This window comes from Prunus avium, chromosome 7 (assembly GCF_965620075.1).
Source record: "Prunus avium chromosome 7, drPruAviu1.hap1.1, whole genome shotgun sequence".
In the NCBI taxonomy this organism is placed as follows: Eukaryota; Viridiplantae; Streptophyta; class Magnoliopsida; order Rosales; family Rosaceae; genus Prunus; species Prunus avium.
This window is the reverse complement of record NC_142290.1, coordinates 37,056,553-37,076,994: the sequence shown is the minus strand read 5'-3', so window position 1 is coordinate 37,076,994 and position 20,442 is coordinate 37,056,553. Positions and strand designations below refer to the sequence as shown.

At 38.5% G+C, this 20,442-nt stretch overlaps 1 protein-coding gene, 1 long non-coding RNA gene, 4 other non-coding genes and 1 pseudogene across 8 annotated transcripts; 5 read left to right on the top strand and 2 right to left on the bottom strand.

Annotated features, from left to right (window-relative positions):
- Nucleotides 1-154: 154 nt before the first annotated feature.
- On the top strand, nucleotides 155-253 carry LOC148293410 (small nucleolar RNA Z43). Its single transcript, XR_015825978.1, has one exon. It is a non-coding gene; the product is annotated as a small nucleolar RNA Z43 (small nucleolar RNA).
- Nucleotides 254-581: 328 nt separating this feature from the next.
- Nucleotides 582-664, top strand: LOC148293409 (small nucleolar RNA U83). The gene has a single exon (XR_015825877.1). It is a non-coding gene; the product is annotated as a small nucleolar RNA U83 (small nucleolar RNA).
- Nucleotides 665-755: 91 nt separating this feature from the next.
- On the top strand, nucleotides 756-844 carry LOC148293408 (small nucleolar RNA snR60/Z15/Z230/Z193/J17). The gene has a single exon (XR_015825983.1). It is a non-coding gene; the product is annotated as a small nucleolar RNA snR60/Z15/Z230/Z193/J17 (small nucleolar RNA).
- A 360-nt stretch (nucleotides 845-1,204) lies between these two features.
- On the top strand, nucleotides 1,205-1,297 carry LOC148293407 (small nucleolar RNA Z43). Its single transcript, XR_015825980.1, has one exon. It is a non-coding gene; the product is annotated as a small nucleolar RNA Z43 (small nucleolar RNA).
- Nucleotides 1,298-2,201: 904 nt separating this feature from the next.
- LOC110744547 (late embryogenesis abundant protein, group 2) lies at nucleotides 2,202-20,335 on the top strand. 2 transcript variants are annotated; one of them, XM_088244002.1, is made up of 3 exons: nucleotides 2,202-3,287; nucleotides 19,514-19,699; nucleotides 19,925-20,335. In XM_088244002.1, the coding sequence occupies exons 1-3, from the start codon at nucleotides 2,829-2,831 to the stop codon at nucleotides 20,201-20,203; spliced, it is 924 nt and encodes a 307-aa protein (XP_088100128.1). In that variant the 5' UTR covers nucleotides 2,202-2,828; the 3' UTR covers nucleotides 20,204-20,335. The 2 variants fall into 2 exon arrangements, with proteins under 2 accessions (XP_088100128.1, XP_021800233.2); XM_021944541.2 differs by lacking the exons at nucleotides 19,514-19,699; nucleotides 19,925-20,335 and adding exons at nucleotides 3,831-4,016; nucleotides 4,242-4,761 and having other exon boundaries at nucleotides 2,204-3,287.
- LOC110744587 (uncharacterized) lies at nucleotides 4,828-11,441 on the bottom strand (annotated as a pseudogene). Its single transcript, XR_015825629.1, has 9 exons — nucleotides 10,274-11,441; nucleotides 9,438-10,168; nucleotides 8,166-9,038; nucleotides 6,935-7,037; nucleotides 6,768-6,853; nucleotides 5,999-6,136; nucleotides 5,538-5,624; nucleotides 5,366-5,433; nucleotides 4,828-5,250 (listed from the first exon to the last, which is right to left on the bottom strand). The product of XR_015825629.1 is annotated as an uncharacterized LOC110744587 (transcript).
- Nucleotides 11,443-13,649, bottom strand: LOC110747489 (uncharacterized). The gene is made up of 3 exons (XR_015825630.1): nucleotides 13,312-13,649; nucleotides 12,550-12,666; nucleotides 11,443-11,899 (listed from the first exon to the last, which is right to left on the bottom strand). It is a non-coding gene; the product is annotated as an uncharacterized LOC110747489 (long non-coding RNA).
- Nucleotides 20,336-20,442: the final 107 nt, after the last annotated feature.

Below are 20,442 nucleotides of genomic sequence, written 5' to 3'. Positions count from 1 at the left end.
TTCCACCTCTTTATAAACCAGCGTAGTGTTTCGCCAAAACCCAAGTCCGCGCTTGGCCGCTAGGGTTTCAGTTACCTCTGAAATTAGTCTATTCACTTCATTAGAATTCCATTGTTGTATCTTTGTTTTGATTTTTCTGGTTCGATTCAAATCGGGACAGTGACGATTCATATTGATAAGGTCTCGTTCGTCGTAATTGGCCGTGAAGGCCTTGCCGACCATCCTGTTATATCACCACCCATATTCTGAGTCCCTTTCATCTCAATTTTGAAAAAAAAGTTTCGTTTTTTCATTCTTTTGTGTTGACATCTGGTTATTTTGAAATTGGGTTTTATTTTATCAAATTGCTTTTGGTGATGCTGCAAAAGTCTTTGTGTGTTACTTCTCAGCCGATGATTAAAAGTAAATATTTAGACAAGCATATGTCTGAATTACTCTATGTGGAACAACCTAATCTTCTCTATGAGGCTGATCATCTTCATTTTCTCTGTGTTAGGAACATGAAATTTTGGATTTTTCATTTCGTTTGAATCAATGTCCTTGGATTAGTAAACAAATAAACAGTATGATTTGCACGTAGCCGCCTGTGATGAGGATATGGTTTCGTGTAATTTATGACTATCAGTGATTACATATATACCTCTACTGCCTTCCTTCTGAGGCTCATAAGTTCTCTGTCTATCTTACGTACTTGTTAGCTACATGATTTTTTGTTTTATAAAAACAATCTGAAAAAAAGGTTGGTTAATTTCATTATGGGTCGAGTGATGATTAAATGCATAGTTCAGCTGATATCTGCGTGATTAATGCAATTTTAGTCTTTCGCTCCTATCTGACGATCCTTATGAATTAATCTGTAGTTATGGTTTTTCAACTTTCTAGTGTTTTCGAGTTTTAAAAGTTGTTTTCTTGGATACCAGGAAAAATGTTTTTCTTTTCTGCTCTGGTAGAAATGTGTACAAAAGCATTGTTAATTATGTACAAAATAGCCAGTGATTTTAATCTTTTTCTAGACAAGCATATGTCTGAAACTGTTGGTGCTGATAAACTTATTTCTATGAGGCCTGTTCCTCTTGCCTTGAACTTACATTGCCTAGTAAGAACATGCTTACCTAATCTCCCTATGTATGAGCTTTTGGTGGAGATGTTTAATAGGTTGTTATTTGGCCGATTTAGATTTCTAGTTTTAGATAGAACTCTAAGTGGACTGTGAGGATGTATTATTGGTCTCGTTCGTCGTAATGGCTCTTGGGCCTTGCCGACAAGAGTGATATATCACCACCCATAGTCTGAGTCCTGTAAACCTAACAGTTGCTGAAGCAATTTACTCTGTTTTTGTTGGTTACAAGCTTTCAATGTTTGTTAATGTTGCTTTCAATTTTGCCCTAGTTTCTCTTCTTTATCAGGTTTCTGTTGTGCTCGGTGATGTACTCGAGACTTTTTAGAGGCCTTCTCCAGCGTCGGAAGAGACCAAAGTTGGAATTGTTTCATTCTCTGTGGGATGATGTTTCCATTTGTTTTGTACTTTTGGCCACTGGCTTTGTTGTAAACCCAGAAAGAACAAATTGACATTGTTGACATTTTTTTTCTGAAATATGTACGGTGTTGAAAGAAGTTTTATGTACCAAATTTTCTGTTGTTCATATGTTTTATTCTTTATGTTGCTTTGGTATATTCTCGTCAATGAATTATATATTTGTTTGCCGTCTTAAAACTTTTCAAAACCATCCCACTTTATACTGTGAAATAATTTTACAAACCACTTTAACCGAAGTTGTAATCTCACCATTATTTATTTCTTTTTATTGAATTTTTATATTTATAGATTTATGGTTGCCGATGGAGTGTTAAAAAATATAATGAGAGTTCAGTTTGGGTTAAAATGGTGTTTAAAATGAAGAGTAAAAATACTGTCGCTTTAGATTGTGTGACTAAATCAATTGTTCCTATCAACTCAGATTTGAGAAATCTAAGACGCCATTTATCGTCAGAAAAAGACACCATCAATTATGCCACCACTTCAGCGACGTCGTTTATGCCAGCCAAACATAGCCCTACAACCCCGTCAACTTCACATGTTACCGCGGGTACCAGAGAGTAACGGACGACTAAAAAACTGCCGACACTTAGTATCCGAACCTACAGCTTCGGAGCCTCCCGAACCTAGCTTTGTCGCTATATCTGAGCATAAAGCCTCTGACTCACTCCAATTCCGTCTGTGTCTCAGTGCACAACACTCACACTCCCAAAGTGTATAATGAAGACGTAGTGCTCTGCTTTTGCTGTGTGTCTCGCTCCAATTCACGAAAACGGCACCCTGTCTCTTTTCACACAGAGAGCTAACAAAGCCACCGCCAATCCCATCAGATTTCTCCTCAGTTTCTGAACCCAAGGCCACAAGCTTTTCTGTTCCATTTGCTCAGTTTGCTCTTCGTCTTGTTTCTAATTCGGGCATTTCTCCCTGTTTTGCCACGACCCTTTTAATGAAAACCTAAGCAATTCGTTAAACCCAAATCAAAATTCCAAACTGGGTCCAATCCAATTCCATCAGATTTTTCCTCAGTTTCTGAACTCAAAGGCACAAGATTTCTGTTTCATTTGCTCAGTTTGGTCTTCGTCTCCTTTCTAATTCTGGCATTTCTCTCTGTTTTGTTTTACCAGGACCCATTTAATTAAAACCCAAGCAATCCATCAAACCCAGATCAAAATCCAACGAAGCTTCAGAATTTACAACTGGTTCCAATCAAATTCAGCATCTTTCACCAAAATCTCCAAAGATAACGCATTTAAACACACACCATATATAGCGCACGCCTGCAGCAAATACGATGCACGCAAAATCTGACTCGGATGTGACCAGCTTGGCACCTTCATCACCAAGATCACCAAAGCGACCTGTTTACTACGTTCAAAGCCCGTCCAGGGACTCCAACGATGGCGATAAATCGTCCACAATGCAAGCCACGCCAGCCTTCAACAGTCCCATGGAGAGCCCATCGCACCCTTCTTATGGCCGGCACTCGAGGGCGTCATCTGCCAGTCGGGTTTCGGGTACCTTTCGGTCCTCTTCGGGTCAGAAAGGGACCCGGAAGCGCAACGATAAGGGGTGGCCTGAGTGCAATGTGATTGAAGAAGAAGGTGACTATGGTGGGCTTTATAAAGATAAGGGAATTTCTAGAAGGTGCCAGATTTGGATTGCTCTGTTTGGGTTTGTTTTGATTTTCTCCATCTTCTGCTTGATTCTTTGGGGTGCTAGCAGGCCTTACAAAGCTCGGGTTGCTGTTAAGGTATGCTTGTTGATGATCATGACCCTCTAAGCAAATTTCAATTTTTTAAAATTTGTTTTGCTAATTTTTTATTGTTTAGGACTTTTGTGTAATCTAGTGTTTGATAATGTATTCGGATTATCTATATGTTATTGAATAAAGTAATCTGTTGGGAATGAATGTTATGATTTTTATAATACTCTGTTGTCAACTTTTAAGTCACATCTTAGATTATTGAAATTGAAGCTGGCACTTGGCAAGAACTACTTTTTGAGGTTTGGAGGGGTGGTCAAAGCCTTGTTCTTGAGGCCAACGAGGGTTGGTTGAGTTGGTAGGGATCGTTCTCTTCGCTATCAAGCCTAAGTTCAAGTTCTACTGCCATAGTTAATCTGTAAAAACCAAAAAAAGGGATAAGAACCCTCTGTATGCCCTGGCCTTGGAATGGGATAGCCTCCCCTATCTCTAAACTTTTGTTTACCATTAAAAAATAAAAGCCTTGTTCTTGCTTCACTTCCTGTTGGTATTTATATTTCAAATGATCTTCAATTTAAGTTTTTTCTTCAGAGCTTGGCTGTGCATAATTTTTATTTCGGGGAAGGATCAGACACAACTGGTGTGCCTTCAAAGATGCTAACAATGAATTGTTCAGTGAAGATGAGTGTGTACAACCCTGCTACGTTTTTTGGTATTCATGTGAGCTCAACATCAATTAACCTTATGTATTCAGAGATTGCAGTTGCAACTGGCCAGGTAAGATTTATACATTGGACTGTTATTGGATTTATGATGATGCAATGCCAATAAGAAACTCATCCAAGTGAGCTTGAATGGCTGCGTCACATTTGCTTTTTCCATTTCTTTTCTTGTAAATTAGAGTCATCTCTTGATGTGTGATTTAAGAAGCTACTTTCAGTTATTTCTTATTAGGTTTAGGTTTAGTTTCACCTTTTTCTTATTTGGTTGCAAATAATGCAGTTGAAGAAATACTATCAACCAAGAAAGAGCTACCGGAATGTGACTGTGAACCTCCAAGGAATCAAGGTTCCTTTATATGGGGCTGGGGCAAGCTTAGCAGTCTCTGATAACAGTGGAGGAGTTCCGATGATGCTGATGTTTGAAGTCCGGTCACGAGGGAATGTGGTGGGGAAGTTGGTGAGATCAAAGCACCGAAGGCACATATCTTGCTCCATGGAAATCAACTCTCATAATAGCAAACCCATCAAGTTAAAAACGAGTTCATGTACCTACAAATGAGCACCTGGGTTTTCACCTGCTGCTATTTACAATGCCTAGTGTTTCTGTTACAGTTATTTTTGTTATCAGTATATGATAGTGTGGAGTGGTATTGTATGCTTTCTTCCTTGCTAAGAAGGTTCATCTTGTCATACAACATTTTGCAAAGTTCTGCATAGAGGCTATTATACTAGTGGGACCATTGAGACTCACCTTATATGACAATTCATAAGTTATAATGAATTTTGCTTTCCGTGTCCAAGCACATCCACAGGTTTATTTATTTATTTATTTTGAAGTGAGAGCAAATTCTGAATTGAAACAAATATTCAGGGGTCGATTTGCAATGTACAACAATTATATGATGAACTAGGGCCTTCCAAAATTCGCCCGTATCCCAGTTTCTTTTAGAATTGAGAAATTACACAAAGATTGAATGCAAAAATGGTAGAGCACAAAACGAAACAATGTCAATCGAAGAGGCAGAAGAAACTTCATATGGTTAATAATTCAATGATACACTTTCCTTTTGCTGAGACGCTGGAACGCTATCCTGCTTATCAGCACCTTCCTTTTGCTGAGACACTGGAATACTATCCTGCTTATCAGCACCTTCCTTTTGCTGAGACACTGAACGCTCTCCTGCTTATCAGCAGCACAACCAGTCTCAAGAACCGTGGCGCCAATCCTCTTTGGAGGCCAATACCGAAACAGGGATCTTCCTAAAATATTTTTGGCTGGCAGTGGACCCCTAAACATAACACAACTTAAACAGTCAACAGGAAGAACCAAAAGATAGCAAGTAAACTGAAGATCTTAAAAACAACATATCTCACTATTCTGCACTTGGGTTTAGTATACATTACCATACGTGTGAATCATAGCTGTTATTTCTATTGTCACCCATCACAAAAACTGAGTTCTCTGGCACACGCTGCACAACATAAACACGAAGAAAAACATGAAAAGTCAATTACTCTTTAAAGCTGAAAGGTACGGAAAGATAAAGAAGCCAAAATATTATAACATAATTCTTACAATAGGAGTCATATTGTACGAAGGTGGTTCAAGGATGAACTTTTCATTTCTCTCCACCCCATTAACAATGAGCTTCCCATTGCGAACCTGCAATCATCATTGTTTTGTAGTTGGAGTTAAATAAAAACCATCACTATATTATTAGAAATCATCATTGTTTCGTATTGTTTTTAGGTGCAAGTCAGAGTTAAATTTGAAAATCTAGATTGCCATTTCCAGGGATAATGGTTAACTAGCATAACATTACATGTTCTGAAAGGAGGGCAGAGTCGGCAATCATTCTGAACAAAATTTTGTTGGTATTTCCCGTTTCTTACAGGAGAGAAAATAAAGTGTATTGGTGTGATGATGTCTCTTGGTTGACACACAGGGATGTAATTAACCGTAGCAAGAATTATGAAAGCAAAAAAGAACACCACGATATTACGACATGGGAAGATGCTCTAATTCAGTAATCTCACCTCTACAATATCACCTTCCTTGGCAACAACTCGTTTAATGAAGACATCATAGTCAGTATACCCTACTTGCTGAAGGACTGGTGGACTTTTAAAGATAACTACATCATTGGCACATGGCTTTCTGAAATAATATGTAACCTGGCAATGTTAAGAGGAAAATAAATTAGGTAAACATTCAATAGTTTTCTCATCAAACAGTCACATCACAAACTATAGAGAAGGCGTATCATTGTCAAAGTTTTAGACAAAAAGTCCAAGCATATAATTCTCATAAGATTTTACCTAGGTCAGTGGTCATACTAATGCAGACAAATATGATCAATCTGGTTTTAAATTAGCTTATGAGAAATTTCAGTGTTAGTTCTGTTGCCACTCGGTAAAAAATTTATATTTCCTTTCCACTATCACCTCAATCATCTACCAGTCATCCTAAATTATAATCTCTGAAAGTTTAACCTTTATTTACCCCCTTCCTTATCATCCTTCTGATGTACCCTTACCCTCAAACAATGCATTTCGAGAAAATCTAAGTTAACACAAGACTAATGGAAAATTGATCATCAAAATTCGGTGACATCCCACATTCCAACTCCCAAAGAAACTCCAAAATCCGAAATGTTATCACCAATTAAGTTCAAACATAAGCCTTATCTTTAAATGTTGCCATTACAATTTTGACTTTTAGCCAACCAACAGGATTCAAAGCTTAGAAAACAGAATTCATACTCCATAAGCAATATATCCACCAAAAAACAAATAAAGTTCTGACCTTTTCTGCTACAATTCGGTCTCCCACATCCAAAGTAGGATACATGGACAGCGAAGGAATGTACCTCGGCTCAGCTATGAAAGACCGGAAAGCAAGCGATACTGCTATCGCCGCAAAGACTGTCGTCGCGTCGTCGGTAGTGATATTGAGCCATTAAGGTAAAGGCCCCCTCTTCTTCTCCACCTGCTCATCATCCCGTCCGCCATCACCTCCGCCTCCTGCTCCACCATCATCACCACCTCCTCCACGGTCCCACACCGCCTTGGTTTCCTCACCAGAGTCCTTTAAAGCATTGCAAGCAAGTTTTTTGAAGTGGGTTTTATTATTTGCGGTTTTTATAGAAGGGGTGAAGTGGGTTCTTGAAAGTGGGTGGAGATTGAGCACTGTGAAATTAGGGATTTTGATGGGTGTGGAGAAGTGGGTATGGTTAAAGTTAGGGTTTTGGAGGGAAGATAATGGAGGGGAGACACGTAGAGAGAGCATCTCTTTCTCTCCCTCTATCTCAGGCTAGCTATGCATTCAATCTGCAGAATTTTAGCTTTTGGTATTTCCTTTTTTTGAATTTTTATTTTAGTTTTGAATATTCGTGAGCTTCCAATGTTCTCCATTTTGTTGGTATCCTCCCATTGTGTCCTTTTTTTTTTTTTTTGGTTGAAAACCAAGGTATCCCCGCGCGATTGCGGGGACTAACCTTCGAGGTACTGTCGGGCGCAAAGCGGGGACCTCTCCCAACAAAGTCTGCTCTATTCGCAAGCGCCTGGGATCGAACCCAGGACCTCTTGTTTAAAGGATCCAAGCCCCTTCCACTTGGACCAACTCCTGTTGGTTCCCATTGTGTCCTTTGATCCTGCTACTTGCACATCATTGGATCCTGTCCCGGTAGTGGGACCCAATTCAATATTTTAATTGTGTTTATTGAGAGCTTAAATGCATTCTTGAGCTAAAACTCCACTTTAGGGAGATTGCAGTGAAATTAACATGAGAATAATCACTGTGGCAGAGAAGAAAAGCTACAGGGGCTGGCTGCTAGCCTGCAACATAAAACTTCGTTTATCAAAAGTAACCCTTTTTATTACTCATTTGTGAATAGTATTTTCATTTAACAAATATATATCAGAAGAAATTGTTATCTTTGGCCCTGAATTATCAACATATGTTACACATTTCATGTAGCAAATTACATAATTTCCTACACTTTGACTATCAACAGCAGGGACACCAATAGAGATGGAAGTATATGCTGCAACACTATCAACAGCTCTGAATAGCAAAGAATCATCAACACTCATGAATCTAAGAACCAAGGAAATGTTCTGGAGCAGGATAATGTTTTGTCCCTCGTCGAAATAGCATCATCTGAGTCGCCTCTGTTTCCTCATCAATGTATTTATTTACAACACTGGGCGTGTATTTACAAACTGCCTGCACATCCCAACTTGAGTCTGAAACTGCACATATGATCATTGGTTGCACTCTAAATGCAGACGTATGAGCAAGACACATGGTTTTAGTAGCATTCTGCATACTGTCAGATGAAAACTGAAATCCTCTTGAAATCATCTAACCTCTTATGTTGGCAGCAGATCCGCCGTTATCAGAAACAACTACTCCAGGTATTGGCAAAACATTAGGATGAGAAGTACTTAAGTTTTGTTTCCTATTAATCATCTCCAAACTCTGCTCAGGTACCTTGTCCCTCCTATTATTTTGTACCACTTCCCTTTCTTCTTCTGAATCATTTAAGACTCTCATGGCTTCGGTCATTAAACCTATCACACGCCAAGCTTCGGCGACAAGCTGGATAGTTCTCTTCTCAGGAATAACACCCTTCTCTTCCATTATATGGAGCAAATCTTCTGCTTTCCATGGTTGCCTAGCTTCTCCATATCCCCATATTAGGGTCTCGAAAGTTTTCAAATTGGGGGCAATGCCCATTTCACACATTTTCTCATAGATACTCCAAGCATGCTCCATTTTGCCAGCTGTGCACCACCCACTCATGATGGTTGTGAAGATTACAACATTTGGATGCACACCATAATTTCCCATGGAAATCATAACTGACTCAGCCTTACCAGGCTCACCAGCACGCACATAGCCTTTTGCAAGAACGCTGAATGCATGGATGTCTGGTTCTATGTCAGCTTTTATCATGTCATTGAAGACCTCCTGGCATTTTTCCATGAGCCCTGCCCAGCTCCATGCATCCATTATGGTGCTAAATGTTATCACATCTGGCTTCATCCCAAATTCTTCCATCAATGTTAGTATCTGTCAAGTTAGGCTGATTGTCAGTGAAAATTCTGTGAGAAAATTGAGGAACTGAGTGACACATGATTTCTCTTTTCATAGTTTTTGCTGATATATTCCCATTAAAATGCCAAAATTAACAGTGCAATATCTAAGGCAAATGGCATTTCACTAGTCTTTTAGAGTGGCATTGCAGATGTAAGAACATTCCATTATTTTCATAGTCTTGTATAAGTAAAATAATATACTACTTCACATCTATCAGGGTCAGAGAACTACACACAATTCAGAATAACAAGGTTAGTGAACACCAAGATTCTGTCAGCGAAGTGAAACATAAAAGCTCAAAATACATCATGGTGAGAGAGAGAGAGACAGAGAGAGAGTTAATCAATAAAAGGATTGAAGGTAAAAACTCACCTCATCAACTCCATCAGTGTCTGTAATGTCCAAAAACCCCTTGATAAGAGAGTTAATAATAACAAGATTTGGATGCACCCCTAGATCCTTCATTCTGTATACAAACCTCAAGGCATCTGTCATGCTACCTTCTTTACAATATCCATTTACAATGATGCCACAAGTTCGCTCGTTGGGGTTCACTTTGTTGTTCTGCATCTCCAACATCAACCTTTCAGCGATATTTGTCTCTCCATTCTCAGCATAAGCCCTTGCCAATGTGTTGTAAGTCACTACATCAGGTTGTATACCAGATGCAACCATCTTATATACCATATTCCAGGCCCTTGCCAATTGCACCCAAACTTCTAAATCATCTTTGGGTTTGTCTTCCCAAAAGGGTGCATACTCTGTAATCTCAATTGGGTATGGTCCAGAAGGGCTTGTATCATGTTCTCTATCAATAGTCTCTGCAATGTTGTGAATCATGATAACTAGCCCCTCAAAGGCTTGTATCTGTATAGTTGTCAAAGGGCTAGACACTGGAAATGACTGCTTGCAAAGCAACTTCCCAATCTCCTCAAACACATTATGGCAAAGGGGATCACAATCATAGTTCACATAATGTCAGTTGTCTGCAGAAATTTATAATCCCTTCAAGTGCAACCTCTTGAAGTTGGATTGAGACTCCAGGACCTGCAACTCTAAACAGCACAAACGTGAAGAAGGCTTCTAATTGGACACGAATGAACCTGCAGAAAAACAGTAAATCATTCTCAAATTTTAAAAAGAGGAAAAGCACAACAAGAAACTTTAATTTCCAAAACATTTCCGAATGAACCTAAAACAATTTCAACCTGCGAAGAAAGTGGTACATATTCAAAACTGTACTGCAAATCATGGAAAAAACAAGTGGGCTCGAACGCGTTCCGTAGTGAACCAAATGGTGAAAGAGATCATCTTTCATCATCCTCAATAGCTTCGAATGCGACCCAATTCCATCCCCACTCAACTCGATTGCAGAGTTGATCAAAACCAGAGCAAAAAGCTGCACATCCTCATCTGCAGTTTGCACAGTCGACCCCTGATCTGTCTCAACCACCTGAACCACATTCAACAAAGAACACAAAAAGTGAAAAATATCAACCGCACACCAAATCCCATACCCAGAATCCAAATTCCCCTCATCAGCATCAGCATCTTCAGTATCAGTACTTGCCGAGCTGTCCCCGTCCCTGAAATCGATTTCGGGCAACCGCGAAAATATGATCTGGATCAGCTCGTGCATCGTGTACCTTGCACATCGCTGAAGCAAGTCTCCTCTGCTCGACAATTGCTGTACCACCTGAAAACAAGTGTTCACAATTGTGCAGGCAGCCTGATCGGAGAGCAGAACCGAAGCGCGGTGGTTCATAATTCCGGTCAAGACCTGAAGAATATTCATCACCACGGCATCCACGGAGACCGGGTCGGTCCATTCGAGCCGGCAGGTGGTGATGGCGGTGACGACGGTGTTAATGGCATCTTTGGCCCCTGGAGTTTTCTCGTCGAAGATTCCGAGCTTGAGAATCTTCAATGTGGCGGAGAGAGCGACGCGGGTGGCGGCGGCGTGAACTTCGTCGCTTTGGATGACGTCTAAAAAGGGGGAGAGTTAAATGGAGGGGTCTATCGTGCGCCATTCTTGCTGGGGGTTGAAGATGAGGGCGCGGAGGGATTTGAGGGGTTGGAGAAGGGAAGGGTCGAAGGCGTCATCGGGGGCGGCGAAGCAGTGGGAGGTGGGGTCCAGGGGACGGCGGATGACGGCGCCGACTTCGGTGTTTAGCATGCACGAGAGCCCGAGCTCTTTTCTCTTGAGTTTTTTGGCTTGGTTTGATTTTCCGTTGTTTTCATCGTTGCTGGTATCACTTGGTTTCTCCGATCTCTTGGACTGATATATATACCTGGGGAGAAAGGGAGCACATGCTTGCATCTCACAACTTCGCACCTGAGTTGCGAGGCTTGTTGAAGGCAGCGGACAATAGCAACACCTGCGCTTCACAGAGGAACTCGAAGATTTTCAACAACTACAGTGCATTGGAAAGCCATATGGATAGGGTCCATCATGGCTGGAAATCTGCATACCCCACTTGTCAAAAGCATAATTGCAAGAGGGTATTTTTGAACAAAGAAGAATATGAGTCTCACAAGCCCACTTGTGGGAAAAAGTGAAATTTTGTGGGACTCATACTCTTCCTTGTTCAAAAACTCCCTCTTGCAATTCTTCTTTTGACAAGTCGGGTATGCAGATTTCCAGCCATGATGGACCCTATCCATGTGGCTTTCCAATGCATTGTAGCTGCTGAACATCTTGGAATTCCTGTTAGAAGCACAGATGATGCAGGTGTTGCTGTTGTCCGCTGCCTTCAAGCCTTGCACCTCAGGTGCGAAGTTGTGAGACAGTAGCGGCAATTGAGGTCGTCCTCATCAGGATTCATGATTTTCACCTAAGAGAAATATGATAAAATCATTAGTAAAAAATGATGGGTTGGAGTTAGAAGACCCGTCCATTTCACAGGCCCAATTCTCCGCCAAAGTGCAATCAAGCAAAGCACAGAAGATATTTCTACAGAAAGAAAAAGCAACCTTGTGAAAATGGGCGGTGCATTTTGATCAGGAATCAACTGAAGATTATTTCATCACACATCAAAAAATATATTATTCAAACAAAAAATATATTATTTACACCCAGTCACTGCCCTAAAACCCTAATTCACCTTCCCAAACCCTTAATTTCCCCTAATTGCAATCGGCAAATCATATGCCCAATTCCCCAAATTTTAACAATAGACCACGCAAGCAAAAACAGCCGATCAAAAATAGTCCCTAAAATTCAACAGAGGTGAACCAGCAATATTTTAAAAACTGAAAATACATTATATAAGGAATCATCTAAGCCACATCTAAGATGTTAATAACTGAAAATACATCAACTTTAAATATCAGACAACACAAACAACATATTAATCCAACAAGATTCCAGATATTAGTGACACTATCGGATCAATTCAAATCATGAATGACGAGAAGTGTTTAGAATGTGACAAGAACATCCTAAACCCTAAACCATGACACAAACAACATATAATGCCATTACCTTCTGTCGCTTGAGAGCTCTTTCTCTCTCCTTGACAGCTTCCTCTCTCTCTCTCTCTCTCTGCCTCTCTCTCTCTCTCTCTGTGGTCTGGAACTTATGGGGATTGAATGGGAGGGTCTGTGTTTATATAGAAGGACAATAGATAGTAGGCTATAAAACAGATAAATAATATAAAGTCGGCTCTGTATATAATATCACAATACGATATTATAAGCGTCTACAAGCGTAAAAAGAAACAGAAAAAACACATGGCTAAAAATTACCCCACTCTCCTCTCTGAGTCCAATTTTCCTGTGCCCTCCTGTTTCCTATCTAATTTTTTGACACCTGTCACTCACTAACTTCTAACTTTAACACTGTTAACATTTAATAAAATTAGAAAAACAAAAATATTAAAGACAAAATAAAAACCCAACAGCGCCCCACCCACCTACCGTGACCAGCCACCCCATCCCGCCGCTCCACCTTGCCGACTGCAATCCTTTCTTCTTTCTCTCTCTCTCAGTCTCTCTATCTTGTCAGTGTTCCGATCTTGAGATCTGGAACTCAAGATCTCTCTCATGTAAGGCAAGTTCTTTTCCAGTAATACAATAATTCTGGGTAGTGGGTCTGATATCCAAACCCTTCTAGACCCAATTGACAAAAAAAAGGGCTGAAGAATAATCTCACATTGAAATCTGAATATAACCTCGAACTGTCTTAAACACCCAGAAAAGGAAGAAGAATTTTTTTTTTAAATGTAATTTATTCTTAAAAAGTTACCTGTTGAATCTAGTAATTTCCACCGCTACAGAGAGATTGGAATGGAATTGGATCTCTGTGTGTGTTGAGTATTTTGAGTTTTGTGTGGTTGTGTGTGTTCCTGATACTTGTTCACACCCTCCTCTATGCTATTTTGAGACTGGGGTGTTTTTGTTTTGGTTTTGATGGGTGGGCTAGGCCAGCGGCAAGGAGGAGATGAGAAGAGGGGTTTGCCGCCGGTGGGTTGGGTAGCTGACCAGGTTGCGTGGGTGGGGATGTGGTGGCTTTTTTCTTTAATAATGAATTTTTGTTTTTCTAATTTTATTAAATGTTAACAGAGTTAAAGTTAGAAGTTAGTGAGTAACAGGTGTCAAAAAATTGAGATAGGAAACAGGAGGGCACAGGGAAATTGGAAACAGGAAAGTTGGACTCCTCCTCTCTCCTCTCTTTTTTTTTTTTTTTTTTTTTTTCCTTCTCTCCAGAGGCGGACCTACTAAGGCGCAAGGAGGTGCAGCTGCACCTCCCCTCGCCAGAAAAACCATCGTAGGATGTCTTTGTCCTTTTACTTTTATTTATTTTTATATTACTCCATTTACTTAAGTTTACAATGTAAATAAAGAAGTACCCCTCATTTGAATTCAAATAAAAATACTAGAAAATCAAATTCCCACCAAATCAAAATATAAAAATTCGGTTTTAGTGCAAAATACGATTTAGGCTAAAAATGATGGCTCATTAAGTCAATATATACTTCATACTAAAATCCCATAAAATCAAGTTTTCTTATTTGATGTGTAAGGAACAAAAGCCGCCAAAAATTATCTTGAGAAAATGATTATTCCGAAAAACCATTTTTCATACTTAGTCAATATTGCACCTCCGCTAAAAAATTTATGGGTCCGCCAATGCTTCTCTCCTCTCTATCTCTCTTTTCTTGTACAAGGACGATAAATAAGAAATTAGCTTGTTGAACAAAGAAGATGACCATGATGAGGATGAGGGCTTTTCCATAGATGGAATGAACTCTCAAATGGCAAATGGTCCCAAAGACCCAAAAACGGAACTACTTCTTCTGCATGAGAAAATTCATGATGAGTAAATATTATTTCAGTTGAGTAAATTTTTTACCTTGCTTTTTCTAAGTATATGTATATAACTTTTATGACAATTTAAGGCTTTGATGTATTTAACTTTTATGTCTATCAACAACTCAAAATTAATTCATTACTTGTATGACTTGTCGCATAGATGCATAGATGCATCCATTCATAGGGTTTAGGGTTATTTCATTATTTTCAGTTTTTAAATTTTGGCTTTGACTTAAAATTTTTGTTAAAGAGACAACACAAAAGCAAAAAAAGTTTGTAAATCACACTATCGTATAAATCTTGATGTATTCTATCCAGCAGCATTATAATAACAAAATGTTTACAATCATTTACATATTAGGAATCCGACATACCAATCAAAGTGCATTATAAAATGCCTTTAGCTTTCTTGTTTTTTATGTACTATTTAAGTTCAACAGATGAAGTGATTTTCATGTAAAGCACAGCATCCATATATTGACACCTGACATCCCAATATTGTCTTTGTGATGCTGCCATTTTCTTCAGCATGAACCATAACATGTGGTCAGGGCAATGCTTGTCCCCATTTTATGTTAATTATACCAAGCATGTCCTCAACTGCAAAAGGACCAATTAGCAATATTCCAATAGTTAAGAACATGACAACAGATTTTGGGGTCAAATCGAGAATAAAGCTTAAATGGACAATGTCCTTTCTACTCGAGCGAAGATCTTTCGTTGACCAAAAAAAAAAAAGAGCGGAGATCTTTCTTTAATATATATATATATATATATATGAGTTTTTCTCTAATGCGGACGTCAGCATTATGTTAAAGTCCAGTCGTCTCCTTTGCAGCTTCTTTTTTGCAAGTGGATTTGGTTCTTAGTGGAACCCACTTTGCTTGAGGAACCATACTAGCTTAGTGGAACCCGTTCATCACTGATATGGCTCTATAATTAAACAGAAAAAGAAGCCAGCTTACAGTAGCAACCAATGGTATTGCTTATTGTTCTTCTGCACACCTTCCCACCTTTGGGATACTTTTTGGAAGGCCCCATCCTTAATTATATATTTATATATGGAGTGCTTACCATGTTATATATATATATATAACGTAGTATAGCCGGGCGGCTATACCCTTTTTCTAGATTAAAAACCCAGAGTATAGCCGGACGGCTATACTATTAATATAACAAAGGGACCCCGAGTCTTTAGCGCCCACTTCACCACGCGTCAAAAACGGCCCCATTAAAGCCGCACGGCTAAACTCGGTTTTTGGAAAGAAAAAAAATTAGGGCTTGTTCAATATAGGTCCCTACATTTTCTATTTCCTAGACATATACCCATCGCTTTATAAATCTATGTGTAAAACCCAATTTCAAACTTAAATGACTAGTTAGATATAAGAGGTCATAGTATTCATATGATTTTACATTGTTGCCACAAGACTTCATATTTTATTTATAATTTATTTCAAGCATTTCATTAACTGCCATAATTGTAATTAATATTTTATCCAATAGGTACATTATTTACCCATAGGTAAATTATTTTACAATATAACTATAAATGCGTATAGGTAAATGTAGAGGCATAGGTTGCTAAGAAAAAATGTAGGTAAATTCATGTACCTAAACACATAGAGGTCAAATAGAGAGCAACATGTTATTTCCCTTTGAACAAATTAATTTCAAACCATAACAATTATTAAATTTGGAAATTGGTATAAATAAAAGGAAATCAATAAGCTATCAATTTGAAAATTAAATACGAAATGATCAAGTAGTCAATTTTATATTTTTTATTTAAACGAGTATATTCTTAGTTTTTTTGGCTGTGGTGACTGATGAAAATCCTTCTGTGGTGACTGAACAAACGGCATTCTTTTGATGAACCACTGACCAAGGCCCAGGACAGATGCAGCCAACCATGATGACATGAACAAGGGCATGCTTGACTTTAAACTCCGCATATTTAATGAATATGACGAAACCATGTTTTGTCTTAATTTAGGAGTAGATTTTCTTTTCGAACTTCAAATATCGACCATATGGAAAATCCCAGCAACATCAAATCCCAACACAAATAAATAACTAATGTGAGTTACAGTATACCAATGGAAAGAATGGGGTTAAAGGAAATGTGCTACTGAATCAAAGCCTACTTACTTACTACTTACCAAAAATGTTGATTCCAAGTTGAGCATACCCCTCAGAAAAAGGGAAAGATATATATATATTATAAACACATGGAAACAATCTGCTAAGTCGTTGGTCCTATCACCTCCAATCCAAATCATTCCATCTGTCAGCATGTCAAAACTAAGCATAAATTCAACAACTACTTCTTCTAAATTTCAAGAATAATCTAAAATCAAAGAACTTGTATGCTTGCAAGAAAACAACCTTAAACACAAACTGATTAGACCCTCACCAGAACATATAATGATTATAATTGATGGTTTTACACACCAACATACATGTATCAACTGTAAATTAGAATTCCATATCTACTTGCCCTCCCCTCACCACTAATGCTATGGCAAGTGTCAATGGTGGTTTCATTACTTTTGTAAAATAAGTAAGGAAGGATTAAGTAATAAAATTGTGAAACTACTTTCATATATAACTTCTTTATCAAGAAAATTAGAACATCAGTTTTCAAGCCTCCAAAACTACTCATTGAAGTGACATATTACCCCCCCAGTAAACTTATGTGAACTGCAGTACAAGTGACATCACACTGGGCTTAATCCTTTGAAGAAAATGTGGGAGCTGTAGACATATAATATGATCCGGCTTAAACCACCATTTGATTGACTCCTACAAAATTAAACAAGCAAAATGAATAAATTGTTTGAAGAACTCAGGTAACGAGAAAATAGAACTTTAGAGAGCACCAAACATAGGTATTTACAGACCAACAACAACCATCTCTCAGTGAAATACCAAAACTAAAGAGACAGTACTCAAAGGCTCAGATATTAGCTTGAACAAAATTTTAAACCCGAAACCCTAAGAATTTATATACAAGATTGAAATTATACATATCTTTAGATGTTTGAAGAAAAATATTAAATAGTACCTCTGGCTCTGAGAAGCCGTTTGTCTGTCATCAACCTTCATAAACTTGTGCATAATACTGGAGAAGGGAAAAGAGTCTTTCAAGTTCCCCATAATATGAAAGAAGTGACATATTGGACTCTTGTGTTGACTATACAATAATTCAATGACTTCTAATGTGTATGAATTTTTGTTTATGGATGTTTAGCAACTAATAGTAATGGGGGCGACGAGGTTGTTAAGGTTCACTTGCTCGCCACTTAGCTTCCATGCTAACAAAAACCTTACATAATAAACAATGTGGTTTTATTCTTTATTCATTGCAATTACAAATAAATGAAATTAATTGTTGAAGAAAATCTTTAATAAAAATATTACATGTGCGCTATGCTACAAGACTATGCCTCTGAATTTTGCTTTTCAGTTCAGCGACTGTTTCAAAATTGGTAGAGATCAGTGAAGGGCACCTTCTTCTTCTTCACCATCTCTTAACAACACCCGTTGCAAAGCAAGAATGGTGGTTGAACTCGAAAGAAACCTTGAGTGTGTGCTAACACAAAATTCAAAAGTGATTGAAGTATCAAGCTACGGGGACTAAAAAAAAAAGAGAATGGCACAAGAAAGAGTCCATTGAGAAATTTTACTTTTTTGGTCAATCTCAGTTCATTCATGCCCCAAAGCTACACTATAGAGAGGAAAAAAAACAAAGATTACAAGAGCCAAAAGGCCAATACATAAAGATGAGTAAGTCCCAACTCCGAAATGCATAAAGTGTAATTTGGTTCGTTGAAGAGGGTGCACTTATATTGTAAGCAAAGCGCACACAACTTTCTCATGGATATTCAACAATGTATTTTTATTATTCGCATAAATTATCCTAGAAAAACAATTTAAAAATGAACGATTTCAATTATACATTCATAGTCCACAAAATAAGATATCCTTATTTCCTAACTATAAAAAGCCTATCCTTTTTATTTAAGTTCAACAGATGAAGTGATTTTAATAGTTGAACTAGCCTTCAACCTGCCCTTGTGGTTCATTGCGCTTGCACTAACTCCTAGTGGTCTTGGGTTCGAAGGTTGGTACCACATTCTCAATAGTTAAGAACATGACAACAGATTTTGGGGTCAAATCGAGAATAAAGCTAAATGGATAATGTCCTTTCTACTCGAGCGGAGATCCTTCTTTTATAAATATATATAATATATAAAAAATAAAGGGTTATTCGCAGCAATGGTCTATACCCATATTTACAGTTTGGTCACTCAATTCAATTATTAGTTGCAGAGGTCACCCAATTAGGTGTTTTGTTGCACCGTTAGTCCTACCGTCAAGGCTTTCTAATGGTAGGGACTAATGGTGCAACACAACACCTAATTGAGTGACCAAAATGTAACTTCGAGTATAGTTGAGGAATCATTGCTACAAATAATCTTAACTGAAAAGTCACATTTGCCCATCAATAATCTAAGAGATGCTTGCCACGTCATCATTTAAAACAGAAAAAATAACAGACTTGATGGTAGGACTAACGGTACAACAAAACACATAATTAAGTGACCAAAGTGTAACTTGGGGTATAGTTGAGGGACCATTGCTGCGAATAACCCAAAAAGAAAACCCACTGTATAGCCGAACGGCTATACTATTTATATATAAAAAGGGACCCCCGGACTCTGCGCCCGCTTCACCACGTGTCAAAAACCGTATAGCCGAGCGGTTATACAATTTTTTAAAATTAAAAACCGTAGTATAGCCGCATGGCTATACTATTTATAATTTTAAAAAAACCAACGGCCTGGCGCTTTGCTCTTGCTTCGCCACGTGTCAAAATAGTATAGCCGTTCGGCTATACTATTTATGAAAAAAAAAATAATAAAAAAAGACCCCAGTAAGGCCGACCGGCTATACTCGTTTTTAGAAAAAACAAAATCCCGAGTATAGCCGCGCGGCTACACTATTTATAAAGAAAGAGAGGACCCGCCTAGCGCCTAGCGATTCGGCGCCACGTCTAGATGAACTCCTCTTATATACGACAAGCCGTTTTAGCTCGAGTTCTTAAAATATCCTCTACTGCGAGGATGTAGAGCTTGGCTGTGCATAATTTTTATTTCGGGGAAGGATCAGACACAACTGGTGTGCCTTCAAAGATGCTGACAATGAATTGTTCAGTGAAGATGAGTGTGTACAACCCTGCTACGTTTTTTGGTATTCATGTGAGCTCAACATCAATTAACCTTATGTATTCAGAGATTGCAGTTGCAACTGACCAGGTAAGATTTATACATTGGCCTGTTATTGGATTTATGATGATGCAATGCCAATAAGAAACCCATCCAAGTGAGCTTGAATGGCTGCGTCACATTTGCTTTTTCCATTTCTTTTCTTGTAAATTAGAGTCATCCCTTGATGTGTGATTTAAGAAGCTACTTTCAGTTCTTTCTTATTAGGTTTAGGTTTAGTTTCAGCTTTTTCTTATTTGGTTGCAAATAATGCAGTTGAAGAAATACTATCAACCAAGAAAGAGCTACCGGAATGTGACTGTGAACCTCCAAGGAATGAAGGTTCCTTTATACGGGGCTGGGGCAAGCTTAGCAGTCTCTGATAACGGTGGAGGAGTTCCGATGATGCTGATGTTTGAAGTCCGGTCACGAGGGAATGTGGTGGGGAAGTTGGTGAGATCAAAGCACCGAAGGCACATATCTTGCTCCATGGAAATCAACTCTCATAATAGCAAACCCATCAAGTTAAAAACGAGTTCATGTACCTACAAATGAGCACCTGGGTTTCACCTGCTGCTATTTACAATGCCTAGTGTTTCTGTTACAGTTATTTTTGTTATCAGTATATGATAGTGTGGAGTGGTATTGTATGCTTTCTTCCTTGCTAAGAAGGTTCATCTTGTCATAGAGGCTATTATACTAGTGGGACCATTGAGACTCACCTTATATGACAATTCATAAGTTATAATGAATTTTGCTTTCCGTGTCCAAGCACATCCACAGGTTTATTTATT

Coding starts and splice junctions, on each gene's coding strand:
- LOC110744547 (XM_088244002.1), top strand. CDS start 2,829: ATGCACGCAAAATCTGACTCGGATGTGACCAGCTTGGCACCTTCATCA. Junction 3,288..19,513: donor AAGCTCGGGTTGCTGTTAAG/GTATGCTTGTTG, acceptor GCGAGGATGTAG/AGCTTGGCTGTGCATAATTT. Junction 19,700..19,924: donor TTGCAGTTGCAACTGACCAG/GTAAGATTTATA, acceptor CAAATAATGCAG/TTGAAGAAATACTATCAACC.